At 38.0% G+C, this 21,213-nt stretch overlaps 1 protein-coding gene across 1 annotated transcript in view; it reads left to right on the top strand.

Moving 5' to 3' along the window:
- Positions 1–1,646: 1,646 nt before the first annotated feature.
- ECSIT (ECSIT signaling integrator) overlaps positions 1,647–21,213 on the top strand; it is a 45,471-nt gene continuing 25,904 nt past the window's right edge. Inside the window, exons 1-2 of the mRNA XM_053717858.1 lie at positions 1,647–1,762; positions 4,371–4,740. Coding sequence (XP_053573833.1) covers positions 1,670–1,762; positions 4,371–4,740 — 463 coding nt within the window. The 5' untranslated portion in view covers positions 1,647–1,669. The remainder of the gene's footprint in view (positions 1,763–4,370; positions 4,741–21,213) is intronic.

Here is a 21,213-nt window from a genome sequence, read left to right as displayed (position 1 = left end):
CTGGGGAACATATCTGGTAAATATCTATTTGATATGTATCATAGTTTAGTTTCTATAGCACTTTTAAATGTAATCCCATTATAGTCTATGGGCATTCCATTTTGCCATCCACCCTTGTCATTCCATAGAAAGCAGCTATAATCTGAAGTAATCTCACTTTCAGAATATGCTACTGTACCTGGGGAACATATATGGTAAATATCTAGTCGATATGTATCATAGTTTAGTTTCTATAGCACTTTTAAATTTAATTCCATTATAGTCTATGGGCATTCCATTATGTCATTCACCCTTGTCATTCCATAGAAAGCAGCTATAATCTGAATTAATCTCACTTTCAGAATATGCTACTGTACATGGGGAACATATCTGGTAAATATCTAGTTGATATGTATCATAGTTTAGTTTCTATAGCACTTTTAAATGTAATCCCATTATAGTCTATGGGCATTCCATTTTGTCATTCACCCTTGTCATTCCATACAAAGCAGCTATAATCTGAAGTAATCTCACTTTCAGAATATGCTACTGTACATGGGGAACATATCTGGTAAATATCTAGTTGATATGTATCATAGTTTAGTTTCTATAGCACTTTTAAATGTAATCCCATTATAGTCTATGGGCATTCCATTATGTCATTCACCCTTGTCATTCCATAGAAAGCTGCTATAATCTGAAGTGATCTCACTTTCAGAATATGCTACTGTACCTGGGGAACATATCTGGTAAATATCTAGTTGATATGTATCATAGATTTGTTTCTTCAACACTTTTAATTTTACATCCCATTAAAGTCTATGGGCATTCCATTATGTCATTCACCCTTGTCATTCCATAGAAAGCAGCTATAATCTGAAGTAATCTCACTTTCAGAATATGCTACTGTACCTGGGGAACATATCTGGTAAATATCTATTTGATATGTATCATAGTTTAGTTTCTATAGCACTTTTAAATGTAATCCCATTATAGTCTATGGGCATCCCATTTTGTCATTCACCCTTGTCATTCCATAGAAAGCAGCTATAATCTGAAGTAATCTCACTTTCAGAATATGCTACTGTACCTGGGGAACATATCTGGTAAATATCTAGTTGATATGTATCATAGTTTATTTTCTATAGCACTTTTAAATTTAATACCATTATAGTCTATGGGCATTCCATTATGTCATTCACCCTTGTCATTCCATAGAAAGCAGCTATAATCTGATGTTATCTCACTTTCAGAATATGTTACTGGTTCTGGGGAACATATCGGGTAAATATCTAGTTGATATGTATCATAGTTTTGTTGCTTCAACACTTTTAATTTTACATCCCATTATAGTCTATGGGCATTCCATTTTGTCATTCACCCTTGTCATTCCTTTTAGTACATCCCCTGTTTGGTGTCAAGCTTATACATTTTGTTAGCTAGTCTAGCATGTGTTATTATATATCTAATTACAGGATAAAGAACTGTAGCATTTTGTTAACTAGTCTAACATGTTTTTACTACTGTATATATCTATTTACAGGATAAAGAACTGTAGCATTTTGTTAGCTAGTCTAACATGTTTTACTATATATCTATTTACAGGATAAAGAACTGTAGCATTTTGTTAACTAGTCTAACATGTTTTTACTACTGTATATATCTATTTACAGGCTAAAGAACTGTAAGAATGAGAAGGCTTCACTCTCTGTTTACAGCTGGGCAGCTGTATGTATGGGGACGAAACATACCAGAGGCATACAAGACAAGTGTTGTGGTCCAGGTGAAAACAGGGGGAAAATGTTTATCTCGACTGTGAAACACCCCACACATTAAAGTGATGGTAAACTCTCCCCTTCATAAAAACAGATCCGGAAGTTTAGTGATATTTTAGATTGAGTTTTATTCATCAGTTGTAATGAAGATGCACTATATTAAACACTCTTTAATATAAATATGAAATTCAAATTAAACTCCATCTAAAATATCACTAACATTCCATATCTGTTTTTATAAAGGGGATTGTTTACTAGAACTTTAATAGCTCAACTGTTTAGTCTGGGTCTGCGTTTTAGATGGCTGCAATCCTTATCGCCATTTAGAGGGACATTAAACCGTAAATAAGTGCTAGATGTAAAGATCTATTCAGAGCAAATATGTTGAGAATAATATCTAAATGCACATTTTTAAAATATGTTATTTGTTTAATTATTGACGATATAAGTCTAAAGTTTTAGTTTCTATAATGTAAAGGGTGCCACCATGATGAACCCAACATTTCCCTTATCTAATCTCTCCTAATAATAAAGTTATTAAAGTGTGAGTGGAGTATACCAATCCTACTGGAAGTATGTAACGGTGTTTAAAGTAATTTAAAGGGATATCAAAGCCATCATTTTTCTTTCATAATTTGGAAAGAGTAAGGCATTTTAAACAACTTTTCCGTTTACTTCTTTTATAAAAGTTTCAATGTTTTCTTGATATCCTTTGATGAAAAGCTCAGGAGCGTCAGCAGCCTTATATTGCAGCAGTTTTGCAAGAATGTTATATATTTGCAAGAGTATTAGATGGCAGCATTTTTCCTGTTATGTAGTGCTCTAGATATGTGCACTCTACTTACCTAGGTATATCTTCAACAAAGAATACAATGAGTACAAAGAAAATTTAGATATTAAAAAAAGTAAATTTGAAACTTTTTTAAATTGTATGCTCTGTCTGAATCACGGAAGAAAAATGTTTAGTTTCATGGCCCTTTAAACAATGCTACATTATACACAGCCATTGTTTGTACACTTTAATATGACCCCTAGGTTTCAATATGGTGGCACCCATTACTTTTTTAAAGCTTAGGGGAATTGCAAAGCCTTTAATTTTTAGTTAAAGGGGCGCTAAGAATTAAATAAAGTTCATGTTAGAATAACATGTCACCCAAGTCTTTGTTTTTTAAAAATTAACATCCTTTTTACTGCAGCTATTTTTCAATAGCCCAACTCCACCCATGATCTGCCTTATTTGGAGAGCCAGTCTGTGCTTTAGTTTACAGGCAACAAGGCTAGCCACAGTCATACATTTAGTATAAAATGCATTGCTTTGTTGTTTCTACCTGATAGCAGCAATTAGGGACAGATATATAGCAGAATTAGCCTTGAGAAGTCAGCAAGGTGCTTTTGAAGCTCTTAAAGGAATAGTCTAGTCAAAGTTAAACCTTCATGATTCAGATAGTGCAAGCAATTTTAAGCAACTTTCTGATTTACTCCTATTATCAAATTTTCTTTGTCCTTTTTTTATCTTTATTTGAAAAAGTAAGAATGTAAGCATAGGAGCCGGCCCATTTTTGGTTCAGGACCTGGGTAGAACTTTCTGATTGGTGTCTAAATGTACCTACTAAATCAGCAAGCGCTACCCAGGTGCTAAATCAAAAATGGGCAGGCTCCTAAGCTTGCATTCAAATAAAGATACCAAGAGAACAAAGAAAATTTGATAACAGGAGTAAATTAGAGCATGCCATTTTAAACCACTTTCTATCTGAATCATGAAAGTTTAATTTTGACCAGACTATTCATTTAAAGTGAATGTAAATTTTGATGAATCAGTGCCCAGTTTTTAATAATCCTATTAAAAAAAATAGGCACTTTAATTCATCAAAATTTAAATGTCACTGCTTTTTTAAAAATACTTACCTTTTCTTTCTGCAAGCAGCTCCAGCGCAAGCCTCTGCCGACGTCAGAAATGACGATTCCGGCTTTCCACAACGTTACTTTAGGCAATGATTCCCCCGGGGGGGAAGCTGTGATTAGAGGATGCCGGAATCGTCATTCTTGACGTAAGAAGAGGCTTGTGACGGGCTGGAGAAGCGCTGGAGCGGCTTGCAGAAAGAAAAGGTAAGTATTTTAACAAAAGCAGTGTAATTTGAAGTTTGTTGAATGAAAGTGCCCCTTTTTTTAATAGGATTATTAAAAATCGGGCACTCATTCCTCAAACTTTACATTCACTTTAAAATGAAAAATTTCTAAATTTTCAGAGCTATCTTACATGAACAGGAGGCAAAATACATCATTAAAATATATTGCAAGGTTGTTTCATTATGCATAAAAAAATATTTATTTAACAATCTCAAGGTGTTTACTTTTCCTTGAATCATAATGGAGGCACAACCTCTCTGGAGGGAGTCGAAGGGGCCCACTTTTCAAAGATACAGCTAAAATAAATAATGAATGTATACTACAATGTTGTTTTATTTTACTGAATTAAGCATTTTACAGGAATCTAAATTTTGATTGTTCTTCACTGCACAATACACACTTTTTGCATTTCAACTGCTCTGTTTGTGGAAAACATATTGAAAAGAACTACATTATGGAGTGTGATTTGTTGCTCTCTTGATATTACAGGTGACAAAGCCTCTCCACACATCACCACCTCCTGGTCCTCCGCAGGCATCATCCTCCTCCCAGCGCTCTGTGTTGACTTATGAAGATGTATTTACCCAGGAGGAGCGTACCAAATCCTCTTTTGTCCAAGTGCTGAAACTATTTTGCAATAACGATGTTAGGAGAAGAGGCCACGTAGAGATGATTGAGGTGGCACTCAAATGGATGCCAGAGTTTGGGGTTGAGAAAGACCTAGAAGTTTACAACCAGCTGCTTGATATATTTCCCAAGGAAGTCTTTGTGGCCCAAAACTTCATTCAAAGAATGTTTCATCATTTCCCTCGTCAGCAGGAATGTGCCATCAGGGTACTAGAGCAGATGGAAAACTATGGTATGTACAAATGTGCCAAGAAACCCAATGCAATCAAACTGAGTATTCAGATTATATTGATGATACTGTCATCTCTACAGATCTTTATCATAATTTAATGAGCCCTTATTGTCATTTTTATTCCACTCTTCAGACAGAAATTTGAAATTATAATGAATGTTTATTGTTCCTGCTGATAGTTTACTGTTATTTTGTTTTAAAAGTATGTATTATTGTTTTTTTTTAGAGATTAAAGGGATATTAAACAACCAATCAGCAAGAGCCACCCAGGTGCTGAACCAAAAATGGTCCGTCTCCTAAGCTTACATTTCTGCTTTTCAAATAAAGATACCATGAGAACAAAAAAATAATAGGAGTAAATTAGAAAGTTGCTATTGCATGCTCTATCTAAAAAAAAAAATCATATCCCTTTAAGTACTTATGATTTTAATATAAAATGTTTAGTTATGCATAGCAACTTTGCAATATACTTTTATTATTTAATTTGCTCTCTTTTTCATGTAATTTAGCTCTAAAATGGAAATACACACTGCAGATTCTCAAGGCTGTTTCATATCTATCCCTAATAGAATTCAGCAGTTTGCAATGGTAAAACAATGCATGTTACACTAACAAAGGATTCTCCAGAAGCAAGCCTGGATTGGCTCTTTCAGATAAGGCAAGTGGTGGATAGAGTCAGGCTATTGGAGAAAAACAATTGCAGCAAACAGTTTTTGTTGTTGTTGTTTTTTTAGACTTGGTATCCTTTGTTGAAAAGCCTAGCTACATGTGCTTAGGAACCTGCATGTAACTCGACAACTATTTGCAACAGTATTTGCAACAATGTTACAATATTATACATTGTCATAATTACTGCTGCCATATACTGTTCAAGGCACATGCACACTAATGATTTATATGGATGTTCTTCAACAGAAAACACTAAGAGAACAAAATACATTTGGTAATAGAAGTAAAATGAAAAATATTTAAAAATATCATGCACTATCAACATGATGAAACGTTAATAATATCTTTAACAGTTGATATAATATAAAAACCTTTTAGGACAACACTTTAACTAGAGGCTGTGATCCTGTGTGTATAACGCACAGAAATCTATCACCATACCAATCCTATGAGGATCTGGGCTTTCTTTTGCCTATCTAATTACTGAAATAGCAAAGGATAATCTTTTATAAAGGGAAATTGTACTCTAATATTTTATCTCCTTTAATATCTTCTCAATGGTCCATTTTACCTGCTGTAGTATATTTAAATGTTTGTAAACCAATCCACTACCTTTATATTGCTATTTGAAACAGTTGATTTCACCTGTAAAAACCACAATCTACATTGAACTCATATATATATATAATCTCAAATCAATGGAGGCAGTCCACTAGTCTTTTCAAATCTGTGGTTTTTAATCCATGTGACGTTTCAGGGAAACACTGCCCTCAGTGTCCCCCCGAAACGTCACATGGATTAAAAACCACAGATTTGAAAAGACTAGTTAATTGCCTCTATTTATTTGTTATATTTAACCGCTGGCACCCTGGCGAATATTTGATTGAGAGTGTGCTTTATAGAATATATATATATATATATATATATATATATATATATATATATATATATATATATATATATATATATAGCAATAACAGTTATAGTGCACTCACTGTTCCAAGGATCATCTGCCGGGGTGCTGCATGGAAAAATGTAGATTTACGTTCAACCCCAAGGAAGAAAACGCTTCACTCTCCGGTCTTTTCGTCAATATTTATTTATTATTCACAAGAGTTGTATTACAGCATTCCCAGACGTTTCGACACCTATTGGTGTCTTTTTCAATGGGTATTTGCCAAAATTATTTTGTCCCAAAAGGCTCCTAACAAACTATTCCTAACCGCTTACCTATAAACCCCCGTATGTGCTCACGTCACTTCCGGTGCCATGAAGGCCGCTCCCCCTTGCGCGTGTCACTGCTCCTTCTCTGCCGCGTGGCTAATTAACATAGCTCCACCTGCGTGTTGACATATATCAACACGTAGTACACCCAAATATGCACATGTCAGGGGCCAGCAACTCCGATAGCATCGGACTGACGAATAAACGTGTATTATAAAAACTTATCTATCCCGTCTATTAAAAAAAGTGCTATGAAAGCACAAGATAAGACCCTTAATATTTCCTATTTACACAGTGAACCTCATACCCAATTTATTTTGTCAACTATATATCCATTAACTTCATCTCAAGCTTGTTTGTACTAACATAACGACTGTTCTATAGTTGATTATAAAAAATGGTATTAGAAGTGGAGTTACTTGGTTGGTGGGAAACTTATCATAATAACATTCATCCCTAATGGAATAAGGTAGGAAAAACTTTTTGGTCCGCAACAGTACACTATATCATGGAGCTTCTTTGGTTTACAAATGTCCTTATTCCATCCACTCTATACAAATGGGTAATACAGTCCCTTATAATAGAAATGACCTGGATCAAACAATCCTAGACTTCCCATTAAAGGAAAACATTAAAATCCAGTTGTATATTTAGTCCTTTTGGTGCTACTGTATCCAGTCGGTAGATCCAGGAGGTTTCCACCTGGAGGAGTTTGGTATTTCTATCTCCCCCTCTTCGTAAGGGCGGCACATGATCTATGAGTATGGTCCTTAGACTTGCAGCTGTGTGTCCTGCCTGGAGAAAATGTCGAGCCACAGGTTGATCAGACTCACGTTTCTCAATCGCTTGTCTGATCGCATGGCGATGATTCGCCATCCTCTCACGAAAGGTGGCCGATGTTTTCCCCACATACATCAGGGAACACGGACACATCAGTACATAGATCACGTAGGTACTAAGGCATGACAGCCTATGCAGAATCTTGTACTTCCTCCCAGTGTGTGGATGATGGAAGTGCATACCAGTCAGCATGCTATTACACGTAGTGCAGTCACCACATCTGTAGCATCCCAGTTTCCTTTTTGTATCCAACCATGTCCCCTTTTCGTAACACTTAACCGGGTCGTTGTGGACCAACATATCCTTTAAATTGGGTGCTCTTTTGTATACCATCCGTGGTGCTTTTGTACGTGTAAAGGGTAAGGTCTTGTCAGAACTCACGATTTCCCAATTCTTCTTTACCGACTCTGATAGAATATTAGATATGGGGTTGAACGTTGTTATAAAATTGATGTTGTCACTCACATCTTCCACATTTTTCTTCACACCCTGAGGCAGAAGTAATGACTTTTGATCTTGTCGCACCAATTCAGTGTGTACCTTTTTGATCAATTTTTGTTCAATAAATTGGAACAACGAGGCTATGGACGAAAATTGATCAAAAAGGTACACACTGAATTGGTGCAACAAGATCAAAAGTCATTACTTCTGCCTCAGGGTGTGAAGAAAAATGTGGAAGATGTGAGTGACAACATCAATTTTATAACAACGTTCAACCCCATATCTAAGATTCTATCAGAGTCGGTAAAGAAGAATTGGGAAATCGTGAGTTCTGACAAGACCTTACCCTTTACACGTACAAAAGCACCACGGATGGTATACAAAAGAGCACCCAATTTAAAGGATATTTTGGTCCACAACGACCCGGTTAAGTGTTACGAAAAGGGGACATGGTTGGATACAAAAAGGAAACTGGGATGCTACAGATGTGGTGACTGCACTACGTGTAATAGCATGCTGACTGGTATGCACTTCCATCATCCACACACTGGGAGGAAGTACAAGATTCTGCATAGGCTGTCATGCCTTAGTACCTACGTGATCTATGTACTGATGTGTCCGTGTTCCCTGATGTATGTGGGGAAAACATCGACCACCTTTCGTGAGAGGATGGCGAATCATCGCCATGCGATCAGGCAAGCGATTGAGAAACGTGAGTCTGATCAACCTGTGGCTCGACATTTTCTCCAGGCAGGACACACAGCTGCAAGTCTAAGGACCATACTCATAGATCATGTGCCGCCCTTACGAAGAGGGGGAGATAGAAATACCAAACTCCTCCAGGTGGAAACCTCCTGGATCTACCGACTGGATACAGTAGCACCAAAAGGACTAAATATACAACTGGATTTTAATGTTTTCCTTTAATGGGAAGTCTAGGATTGTTTGATCCAGGTCATTTCTATTATAAGGGACTGTATTACCCATTTGTATAGAGTGGATGGAATAAGGACATTTGTAAACCAAAGAAGCTCCATGATATAGTGTACTGTTGCGGACCAAAAAGTTTTTTCTACCTTATTCCATTAGGGATGAATGTTATTATGATAAGTTTCCCACCAACCAAGTAACTCCACTTCTAATACCATTTTTTTATAATCAACTATAGAACAGTCGTTATGTTAGTACAAACAAGCTTGAGATGAAGTTAATGGATATATAGTTGACAAAATAAATTGGGTATGAGGTTCACTGTGTAAATAGGAAATATTAAGGGTCTTATCTTGTGCTTTCATAGCACTTTTTTTAATAGACAAGTTTTTACAATACACGTTTATTCGTCAGTCCGAAGCTATCGGAGTTGCTGGCCCCTGACATGCGCATATTTGGGTGTACTATGTGTTGATATATGTCAACACGCAGGTGGAGCTATGTTAATTAGCCACGCGGCAGAGAAGGAGCAGTGACACGCGCAAGGGGGAGCGGCCTCCATGGCACCGGAAGTGACGTGAGCACATACGGGGGTTTATAGGTAAGCGGTTAGGAATAGTTTGTTAGGAGCCTTTTGGGACAAAATAATTTTGGCAAATACCCATTGAAAAAGACACCTATAGGTGTCGAAACGTCTGGGAATGCTGTAATACAACTCTTGTGAATAATAAATAAATATTGACGAAAAGACCGGAGAGTGAAGCGTTTTCTTCCTTGAGGATATATATATATATATATATATATATATATATATATATATATATATATATATATATATATATATATATATATATATATATATATATATATATATATATATATTTATATATATATATATTATATATATATATATATATATATATATATATTCGTCCTGCTTTCCCTAGAGTTCTTTATACCTGCAAATGCCACAGATCAAATAGCTAGTTTAGGCAATTTGCAGCATTTTGAAAACCTAGGTTACAGACTTTGCCTTTTGGGATAAAGCATACTATTTACACAAAAGCAAGGGGTTATTTAATTCCCTTTCAAATACACGTGAGCGCTATATTTTGGCAGTGGATTGCTGCCCGCCACAGGCGAGCAGGGGCGAATATGTGCGCCCCTGTCCACCCTAGCTTGATAAATCGAGCCCTAAGTATAAGCTATTGCTTAGTGCTTTTTGTTTAAAGGGATGCTGGAACCTATTTAAAGGGACATTTTACCCATAAATTTTCTCCTCTTTAAATTATTCCCAATGATCCTTTCAACCTGCTAGAGTGTATTAAATTAGGTACAAGTAGCTCCTTTACTCCTATTTCAGCATTTTAAATAGCTGATTTAGCATGTGGTATCGCCACCTATACTGAACAAATTAATGCTGGAGTATAGGCTATTGAATAGCCTAAGTATACACAGCCAGCAGAAGAGATTACACTCTCAGTGGGATGCAGGATAGTTAAGTAATAAAATGATAATTTTCCATTGTTCTCTCTATGTATTGAGCTTTGGTGTTCCAGCCAAATAAAAGATAAGGAAGCAAGTCTGTTTACACAAACTTTGAACATAATGAGATCTGATATCACCTTTAAGTTCAACCCATTGTAATAGGCTGTGGTTTCAAAGCACAAAACCAGCTACTTCAGATACATAAATAAGCATGAAAATGGAATTTCTCAAATATTTTATACTCTGCAGTTGGTATAACAAGTCATTGAAAATACATTAATGGAAAAACAATTTTACAGTGTACTGTCCCTTTTTTTGCCCCATAAAGCTATTGAAGTATTTAAATAGAATAGGTAAATGTTAAGGGAAAAGTAAATATTGAAGATCTTAAGTGTAATTAGATCAAAGCCTAGCTGCCAGTGTTATGTACTCATGTCCTTGCATGGCATCCTGAGTGCTGTCTTATCTAGGAAAACATTGGTGGACATACCTGTATGTCTGGTTTCACTTACAAGGCACCTGACATAATACATAAGACATTTTACGATTACACCAATATTAGAGCCAAATAAATAGGTGTTTGTGCTGCAGTTAAAGGGACATGAAACCCCACATTTTTCTTTCATGATTCAGATAGAGCATACAATAAAAAAAAAATCTATTTTGTTTCATTTTCTTGATATCCTTTGTTGAAGGAGCAGAAATGCAATACTGGGAACATATTGGGTAACTCGGTGGCAAAATGCATATATGTGCAGTCACTAATAGACAGCGAGTTCCCAGAAGTGCATTTCTGCTCTTGAGCCTACCTAGGTATGCTCTTAAAAAAATAGATACCACGAGAACAAAGCAAATTAGATACAAGAAGTAAACTGCAATATTGTGTGTTCTATCTAAATTATGAAAGTTTAAAGGGGAGAATGTACTGTAAAATGTTCCCCCCTTTTAATGTGTTTCCAATGATTAATTTTACCTACTTGATTATATTAACCTCTTAAGGACATATGACGGAATTTTTCCGTCATAAAACAATTGAGCAAACTGAAAGCTGTGTCCTTAAAGGGTTAAATTGTTTATTTATAAATCGCTACTTTGCCTTTATTTTGTTTTTTGAAATAGCTTTCGGCTGTTGAAACTGCTACCTATACTGAAATATGAATATGTTTTCATTGCTGGATATATATCTGAGAAAAAGTGCAACACACAAACATCTATATGTGAACAGATATTTGTGGTTTGCCCCCGCCCCCCCAATACATGCTCTGAAAATAGCCGAATGCTGAAGACTGTGGCCATTTTCTCTCTCTTCGTTTCACTATTGAATAACAAGGCCCAAAATAATGCACATGCCTAGCCTAAATAAAGAATACATTGTAATAATATATTTTAAACGCAGGTTGTTTAGGAACTAGGGAAGGATAATATCAATCTCCTGACTGCAGAAGTCCTAAATTTGATAAGGATAAAGTGGAAGCTTTTTAAAATGGTATGCCCTATCTGATTCACAAAATAACATTTTTGGGTTTCATATCCCTTTAAGAAAGACTGCAAAAGCTAATGGGTGTGTGTTACTATAACATTTATGTGAAAAAACCCCATAGAATTTGTGCCATGCAGCCATAATACCTATAATAATGCGACAAAGTCTAGGTGCATCTAGCTACAGGGTGTCATGCATGCTCTTGACTGCTTATTTACATTAGTACTATTGCAAGTGTGCAGGTTGCTATATTTTTCCACAAAGACCAGGGCTGTCTCTGTAATGGGTTTACTGGTGGCATTGGGACAGGAGTAGCACTGACGCCTCACTATCTCAGCTGTGAGCTTGCCCCATTCTAAACAACTACCTTGTACTGCTCCTTCCTCCTGGATTCTCTTCCTTCGCTTATAGTTACCTCATTTTTTTTTTATCATAAATATAGGGCAGTGAGTATTACTAGGTGTAGAAAACATGGCTATGGTGTGTGTGTAAACGTATGTGTTCTCTCTGTAAGCTTGTAGTAATCACGGAGTGTGCCTGATACCGTAAAATTCCTTAGTACAAAAATAAAATAATCACGGAGTGTGCCTGATACCGTAAAATTCCTTAGTACAAAAATAAAATAATCACGGAGTGTGCCTGATACCGTAAAATTCCTTAGTACAAAAATAAAGTAATCTCTGAGTGTGCTTGATACAGTACAACGTCTTAGTACAAGCATAAAGTAATCACTGAGTGTGCCTGATACAGTACAACGTCTTAGTACAAGCATAAAGTAATCACTGAGTGTGTCTGATACAGTACAACGTCTTAGTACAAGCATAAAGTAATCACTGAGTGTGCCTGATACAGTACAACGTCTTAGTACAAGCATAAAGTAATCCCTGAGTGTGCCTGATACAGTACACAGCGTCTTAGTATAAGCATAAAGTAATCACTGAGTGTGCCTGATACAGTACAACTTCTTATTACAAGCATAAAGTAATCACTGAGTGTGCCTGATACAGTACACAGCGTCTTAGTATAAGCATAAAGTAATCACTGAGTGTGCCTGATACAGTACAGCGTCTTAGTACAAGCATAAAGTAATCACTGAGTGTGACAGATACAGTACAACGTCTTAGTATAAGCATAAAGTAATCACTGAATGTGACAGATACAGTACAACGTCTTAGTATAAGCATAAAGTAATCACTGAATGTGACAGATACAGTACAACGTCTTAGTATAAGCATAAAGTAATCACTGAATGTGACAGATACAGTACAACGTCTTAGTATAAGCATAAAGTAATCACTGAGTGTGCCTGATACAGTAAAACTTAGTGCAAGCATAAAGTAATCACTGAGTGTTTACGCTTCAGTAACCCTTCTGAATACCAGTTTCCAGTAATCCATGAGTGTGCCAGCAGCAGCATGCGGTATCAATTCCAATTTAAAACAATCCCTGAAAGTGACAGCTATATTAAACCTTCTAAGTGCCTGTGTATAGTAGTTATTGACTGTGCTAGCTCACTACCTGTGTATAGTAGTCATTGTCTGTGCTAGCTCAGTACCTGTGTATAGTAGTCATTGACTGTGCTAGCTCAGTACCTGTGTATAGTAGTCATTGACCGTGCTGGCTCACTACCTGTGTGTAGTAGTCATTGACCGTGCTGGCTCACTACCTGTGTATAGTAGTCATTGACCGTGCTGGCTCACTACCTGTGTATAGTAGTCATTGACCGTGCTGGCTCACTACCTGTGTATAGTAGTCATTGACTGTGCTGGCTCACTACCTGTGTATAGTAGTCATTGACTGTGCTGGCTCACTACCTGTGTATAGTAGTCATTGACTGTGCTGGCTCACTACCTGTGTATAGTAGTCATTGACTGTGCTGGCTCACTACCTGTGTATAGTAGTCATTGACTGTGCTAGCTCACTACCTGTGTATAGTAGTCATTGATTGTGCTAGCTCACTACCTGTGTATAGTAGTCATTGACTGTGCTAGCTCACTACCTGTGTATAGTAGTCATTGACCGTGCTAGCTCAGCACCTGTGTATAGTAGTCATTGACTGTGCTAGCTCAGCACCTGTGTATAGTAGTCATTGACTGTGCTAGCTCAGTACCTGTGTATAGTAGTCATTGACTGTGCTAGCTCACTACCTGTGTATAGTAGTTATTGACTGTGCTAGCTCACTACCTGTGTGTGTATAGTAGTCATTGACTGTGCATGCTCAGTACCTGTGTATAGTAGTCATTGACTGTGCTAGCTCAGTACCTGTGTATAGTAGTTATTGACTGTGCTAGCTCACTACCTGTGTGTTTATAGTAGTCATTGACTGTGCTAGCTCAGTACCTGTGTATAGTAGTCATTGACTGTGCTAGCTCACTACCTGTGTATAGTAGTCATTGACTGTGCTAGCTCACTGCCTGTGTATAGTAGTCATTGACTGTGCTAGCGCAGTACCTGTGTATAGTAGTCATTGACTGTGCTAGCTCACTACCTGTGTATAGTAGTCATTGACTGTGCTAGCTCACTACCTGTGTATAGTAGTCATTGACTGTGCTAGCTCACTACCTGTGTATAGTAGTCATTGACTGTGCTAGCTCACTACCTGTGTATAGTAGTCATTGACCGTGCTAGCTCACTACCTGTGTATAGTAGTCATTGACTGTGCTAGCTCACTACCTGTGTATAGTAGTCATTGACTGTGCTAGCTCACTACCTGTGTATAGTAGTCATTGACTGTGCTAGCTCACTACCTGTGTATAGTAGTCATTGACTGTGCTAGCTCAGTACCTGTGTATAGTAGTCATTGACTGTGCTAGCTCACTACCTGTGTATAGTAGTCATTGACTGTGCTAGCTCACTACCTGTGTATAGTAGTCATTGACTGTGCTAGCTCACTACCTGTGTATAGTAGTCATTGACCGTGCTAGCTCACTACCTGTGTATAGTAGTCATTGACTGTGCTAGCTCACTACCTGTGTATAGTAGTCATTGACTGTGCTAGCTCACTACCTGTGTATAGTAGTCATTGACTGTGCTAGCTCACTACCTGTGTATAGTAGTCATTGACCGTGCTAGCTCACTACCTGTGTATAGTAGTCATTGACTGTGCTAGCTCACTACCTGTGTATAGTAGTCATTGACTGTGCTAGCTCACTACCTGTGTATAGTAGTCATTGACCGTGCTAGCTCAGCACCTGCCATGAGCTCATCCCAGTTATATTTCTATTGCAGAATATTATTGGAGGCCTCTGTGTCCTTGAATATTTTATGGAATTTATAACTGTCTCTATCTTGCCTCAATGATGATGTCATGCAGAGCAATTGCTTAGATTATAGTAAATTGACTTTTGGGGGTGGGGGGAGGACAATATTGCCAAAATATAAGTGCATAGTTGTAGGTGTACCACACAGGAGACTTAATGTCCCCCCACATACACCTTCAGCAAGCACACATTTGCATCTTCTTACAACTTGCTTGGGGTCTTGTCCCGCCCGGCTTGTGCTCCCCACTCCCGGGAGGCTTTACTAGTTCACCAAGTTAGTATATAATTCGGAGAGAGAACAACCAGAAATGCCATGCTGCACAGTATCTTCTTGAGCAGGTCAGCCTTTCATTCCATGCAAGAAGCTCACCAGCCCTGCAGCAGCCCCAGTATTAGACCAGTTAGGCAGCAGGCATTGCAGTACATGTATACAAAAATAGGTGTGATTTTTATAGTTTAGAGTTGTTTTTTTTAATTGGTATTGCTGTTGCTTCAAAGTGAGAGGAATACACTTCTGCTTGGACTTCCCTACTTCCCGTATAGCTGTCCTTCTGCTGTTACGATGCAGCATACTTTGAATTTGTGCTCTGCAAGCAGTATGTATCTGAAAGCAGCAGAAAATGGATAGATACAAATAGCTGGCCTATTGTTGGTCCTGGGTGCAGTGTGCCTGGTCAGGAGTCTGTTGGCATATATTTATCACATAAAAGTTTAACGACTTACATACTGTTCTGGTATTTTCCTGCATTTAGGGTTGCCACCTTTCTTGGAAGAAAATACCGGCCATGCTAATTAACATAAATTTGCATAAATAATTAAACCACATAACTCAAAAACTATAGCTGATAGGACTGATTTTAAATGCTCATTTGCTTATAACTAGTATTCATCACACTCAGAAGAAGGGGCTTTCTTTCAATATTTATTATTTATTTTCTACATTGACATGAACCTTAAAAATACCGGTCATGGCGGTAAAATACCGGCTGGGTGGCAACCCTACCTGCATTCAGTGATTCTTTTTTGGGCACCTTAAACATTGGCCCTAATTTTAAGGCTAAAAGCATAAAACATAGAAACATAGATTTTGATGGCAGTAAAGAACTATAGGCCCAACAAGTCTGCCCACATTCTCTATAAAGTGTAAAAGAGACCGTAAAGTCAAAAGTAAACTTTTGAAACAACTTTCCAATTCTTCTATCTAATTTGCTTTGCTCTCTTGGTATCCTTTAATGAAAAGCATACCCCGATAGGCTTAGCAGCAGCAGTGCACTACTGGGAGCTAGCTGCTGTATGGTGACTGCACATTTATGCCTCATGTCATTGGCTCATCTGGTGTGTTCAGTTAGCTTACATTTATGCATTGCTGCTCTTTCAACAAAGGATACCGTGAGGATCGTGAGCTGGAGGGCGTACCTAGCGTCATAGGCACTTCCCCCTTTTCTGATCCCATCATTGAAATCACGCGATCGTTCAGTCTTATTTTTTTACATCTCAACTTTCTTCCAATGTAGACAAATAAGCCCTAGGTAGGTGTCTGTAGCATTACATAAAAGGAAATAGTGCTGACATCTAGTGCTCTTGCAAATGGATAAAAAAAAAAATCAGAACTAGTGCTCCAAACACATGCACGCTCCTGAGCTTAAGTCCCAGCTTTTCAACAAAAGATTCCAAGTGAACAAGAACATTTTGATAATAGATGTAAATTAGTAATTAATTGTATGCTTTATCTGTATCATGAAAGAACAATTTTGGGGTTTCATATCCTTTTAAAACGCATCTTTTCTATAAAAGACTTACATTATGTTCCAAGTTTTTAGGTGCTTAAGCAGGCAGGCAGTACAGCCAATAGAAACTGCACCACCTTGCACTATGTGTAAGTCTATAGCGGCTTTCACTGCTTCAGTGAAATATGCGGCAAGGTAGAACCAAGGTGTCTAAAACTTGAAACATAATGTAGCTTTTTTATACAATGTTGCAAAAAACTGCTGCCATAGAGTACTAAAGACACGTGCACACTCCTGAGCTCTTATGAGCCTACCTAGTTTTACTCTTTAATCCCTTAACGACCAGGGACGTGCTTGACGCGTCCTCAGGGATTTCAAGCGCTGGAAGTTGCTTTCAAGGTATTGCAGTGATACCTCACTATTGAGGCATCCTGCAATACCCTTTTTTTAGCCACTTATGCAGAGAGAGCCACTCTGTGGCCCTCTCTGCATCGGCCAGTGATGGTGCCGATCGTTGGTGGGTGGGAGCCATAGCGGGTGGGCGGCCCATCGCTAGAGGGATTTCCGGTTAGGCCGGATGATGGGGCCTGGAGCGCACGGGGGCGTGCGTGAGCGGGTGGGACTGCTACACTACAGCACAGTGTAAGGGAAGGAGGGAGAGGGGGGAAATAAATGTTTGGAAAGGGATCTGGGAGGGGGGCGGGGTATTGAGGGGGGCAGCTACACTACATAAACTTGACATTTTTTGACAAAAAACAAACAAAACTGCCAGTACCCAAGATGGCACCAAATAAGTAGAGGGGGGAGGGATAGAGAGTTGTTTGGGGGATCCCCTTCACTGCTGGGCATAATACAAGTGTGGTGCGCTGCAGCATTTAGCGGCCTTCTAATTACCAAAAAGCAATGCCAAAGTCATATATGTCTGCTATTTCTAAACACAGGGGATCCCAGAGAAGCATTTACAACCATTTGTGCCATGATTGCACAAGCTGTTTATAAATAATGTCAGTGAGAAACCTAAAGTTTGTGAAAAAGTGAACAATTTTTTTTATTTGATCCCATTTGGCGGTGAAATGGTGGCATGAAATATACCAAAATGGGCCTAGGTCAATACTTTGGGTTGTCTACTAAAAAAAAATATATATACATGTCAAGGGTTATTCAGGGATTCCTGACAGATATCAGTGTTACAATGTAAATCGGTTTGGAAATAGCAAAGTGCTACTTCTATTTATTGCCCTATAACTTGCAAAAAAAGCAAAGAACATGTAAACATTGGGTATTTCTAAACTCAGGACAATATTTAGAAACTATTTAGCATGGGTGTTTGGTGGTTGTAGATGTGGGGGGGGGGGGCAAAGTTAGAAAATGTTTTGTTTTTTGATTTTTTTTTAATCTTTTATAATAATAATTTTTATAGTAAATTATAAGATATGATGAAAATAATGGTATCTTTAGAAGTCAATTTAATGGTGAGAAAAATGGTATATAATATGTGTGGGTACAGTAAACGAGTAAGAGGAAAATTACAGCTAAATACAGACACTGCAGAAATGTAAAAATATCCCTGGTCCTTGATGGTAAGAAAATTTAAAAATGATCTGGTCACTAAGAGGTTAATACAAGATATCAAGAGAACAAAGCAAATTTGATAACATAACTACATTGGAAAGTGGTTTAAAATTACATGCTCTATTTAAATCATGAAAGTTTAATTTTGACTTTACTGTCCCTTTAACATTTTAAAATAAGCAAGGCACATAGTTACTTTACCATCACTTTAGTAAGTTCGTAGTTTAGCCTTATGTTTATCCCTGCCTGAGATCCATTGATGCCTACCACACCCTAAAGCTGTGTCCAGTGGGTGGTTAAAATGGCAACTAGCAACCCTTGCCAGCTGTGTAGACTTTTTCCTGATGTGTTTAATAGGTTATGACATTTTTTATACTCATACTCTAGACTGTGTTCTAGATACTTAATGATTTCAGAAAAACCATAGATTCCCAACTAGTGCATCTGCACTCTCCCTAATGTAATCTTCTTGGTGGTTACAACCTTGGTAGCTAATTAAGGGCTAGATTATGTTGCGGTTGGAAACTTGTCTCCCACCACTTGCCTTATTTAGATGAGCCAATCAAGCTATGTTACAGACGTAGGCACGGCAAGCAGCTGTCATTTTGTTAGGAAAATGATCATTGTTTTGCAGTTTATCTTCGCATGTCTGCTGAAGCCTATTAGGGACAGGTACTCGCAGAAGTGGTAAACTCGAATTACATGAAAAACTCACATTGCTCGAAAGGGGACAACATAAACAATACAAGGACATTGCAAACTTGTTTTGCCACAAAAAAATATCTCTTGTTGCAATTTCATGGTGTTTACTGTGAGGTTCCTATTGGATCATAAAATATACAACTGGAATGAAAACCAGCCCTTAGTTTGCAAAAACAAACAAAAAAAACCAGAAAAGTGGTCAAATCTATAATGTGTTTTTAACAAATGATCTTCTCCCACCCATTTTTATACTTACATGAAGATTTAGCACTAAATTGCCCAGAAGTCATTTTATACTATTGTTTTTAAATGCTTTTTCTAATCTCGTTCATAGATATTTGTTAAAGTATTGCTCGTATTGACGTGGTCATATTCCAACTCCTGTTATCAAATTGTCTTAGTTCTCTTGGTATCTTGTTGAAAAGCAGGGACGTAGGCGGGCTCAGGAGCATGCACGTGTCGGTAGCACTATATGCCAGCAGTTTGGAAGAATGTTATCCGTTTGCAAGAGCACTATTTCCTGCCATGTAGTGCTTCAGATGCCGACTTAGGTGTCTCTTCAACAAAAGAATACTATGAAAACGAAGCAAATCTGATAATAGAAGCATATAGGACACTTTTATAAAATTGGATGCTTTGAGTGAATCACAAGAACATTTTTCGGTTTCATATATATTAAATGCCCTGTCACCGAGCAGTGTTGGTAGCCTACATTCCTTACAACAAAAACTGAGATAGTGGTGGACAGGTTCTCATTGTTAGTTGCACAATCTTATTAAGATCCATATACTCTAGAACAACGGTCGCCAACCAGTGGTCTGTGGACCACTGGTGGTCCACAAGAAGATGTTGGTGGTCCCTGACACCATCAAGCAGGAATTAATCTTCTCTGATGGTGTCACCCTCGTGTCTGGCTGGACATCAGTGAAAGCCGACGGAGGAGTTAAATTACAATCTTCCTACACACATTGCGTAGTACTGCACAACTTGCATAGCTAGATTGTATATTTGACTCCTCCTGCCTGGAGCGCTGCTCAGAGAGGTTGATATAGTATTGGCTTGAAAAAGTGGAATTATAGTATAGAAAAAAGGAAAATCTTATAAAAAAAATTATCTCTTATATTTTATTTATTTTCCTCCCTTTACCTGTCTCTTTGTAGAAGTTTTCCTAATTCCTTCAGATGGAATTACATCACTGTTTGTCTTCCTCCCCTCCATTTTCTTTTTTTTATTAAATATCAATTATTTTTCATTCTAATAATTTTCCAGCACACAAAGCCATTCCACCTGAATTCCAGTAATTGTCACCCAGCAGATCAGCCATATCTCACCAGTATTATAGTAATTGCCAGTAACATCAGTTGTGGTTAGCTCACATCCATATTGAGAGCTTTCTGATATAAACTTTATGACTCCAATCATTGGCGGATCCAGGGGGGGGGCAACGGGGCAATTGCCCCCCCCCCCCCCCGAGAATATAGTGAGAGAGGGCTTCCCTATTCCGCCGGCGCCGCAGAGAGAGAGTGTGTGTTTGTCAGAGTGTATGTATCTATGTCAGAGAGTGTGTTTCTCTGTGTGTCTGTTAGTGTCAGTGAGTGCGCGGGTGTGCCTGTCAGTGAGTGTGTGTCTGTCAGAGTGTATGTGTATCTGTGTCACAGAGTGTTTTTCTCTGTGAGTGTGTCTGTCAGTGTCAGTAAGTGTGTGTCAAAGCCGCAAGTGTATCTGTGCCTGTCAGTGAGTGTTTCTGTTTAGGTGACTGCCCCCCCTTTCAATCACATGGGAAATGTATTTTTACTCTCCTCTTTTTCTCTGTGGGTTCCCACCTCCATGGCTGAGATCATTAGTCTTGATCTCAGCCAATCCAATGCTAGTCCTTAGGAAAGCAATGGAAGGCTATTACGCACCAGACTGCAGTTTAGTACATTGCCTGTTAATTTTTCCATTGCAGACACCGTAAGCCGTGCTAGCAGACACCGTAAGCGGCCGTGCTAGCAGACACCGTAAGCCGTGCTAGCGTGATTTGTCTGAGGCGTTGGTTTTGAAGCGCCTTAGCCTCTGTTTTCCCTGCCAGGTACACTATTTTGATAGTGTTTGTTTGGAGGTAATTCTTATCATTAATTTTTACGTTTATTGTGTTTAT

Source organism: Bombina bombina, chromosome 6 (assembly GCF_027579735.1).
Source record: "Bombina bombina isolate aBomBom1 chromosome 6, aBomBom1.pri, whole genome shotgun sequence".
Taxonomy (NCBI): Eukaryota; Metazoa; Chordata; class Amphibia; order Anura; family Bombinatoridae; genus Bombina; species Bombina bombina.
Note: the sequence above shows the minus strand (reverse complement) of the source record. Positions and strands in the feature narration are given on the sequence as shown.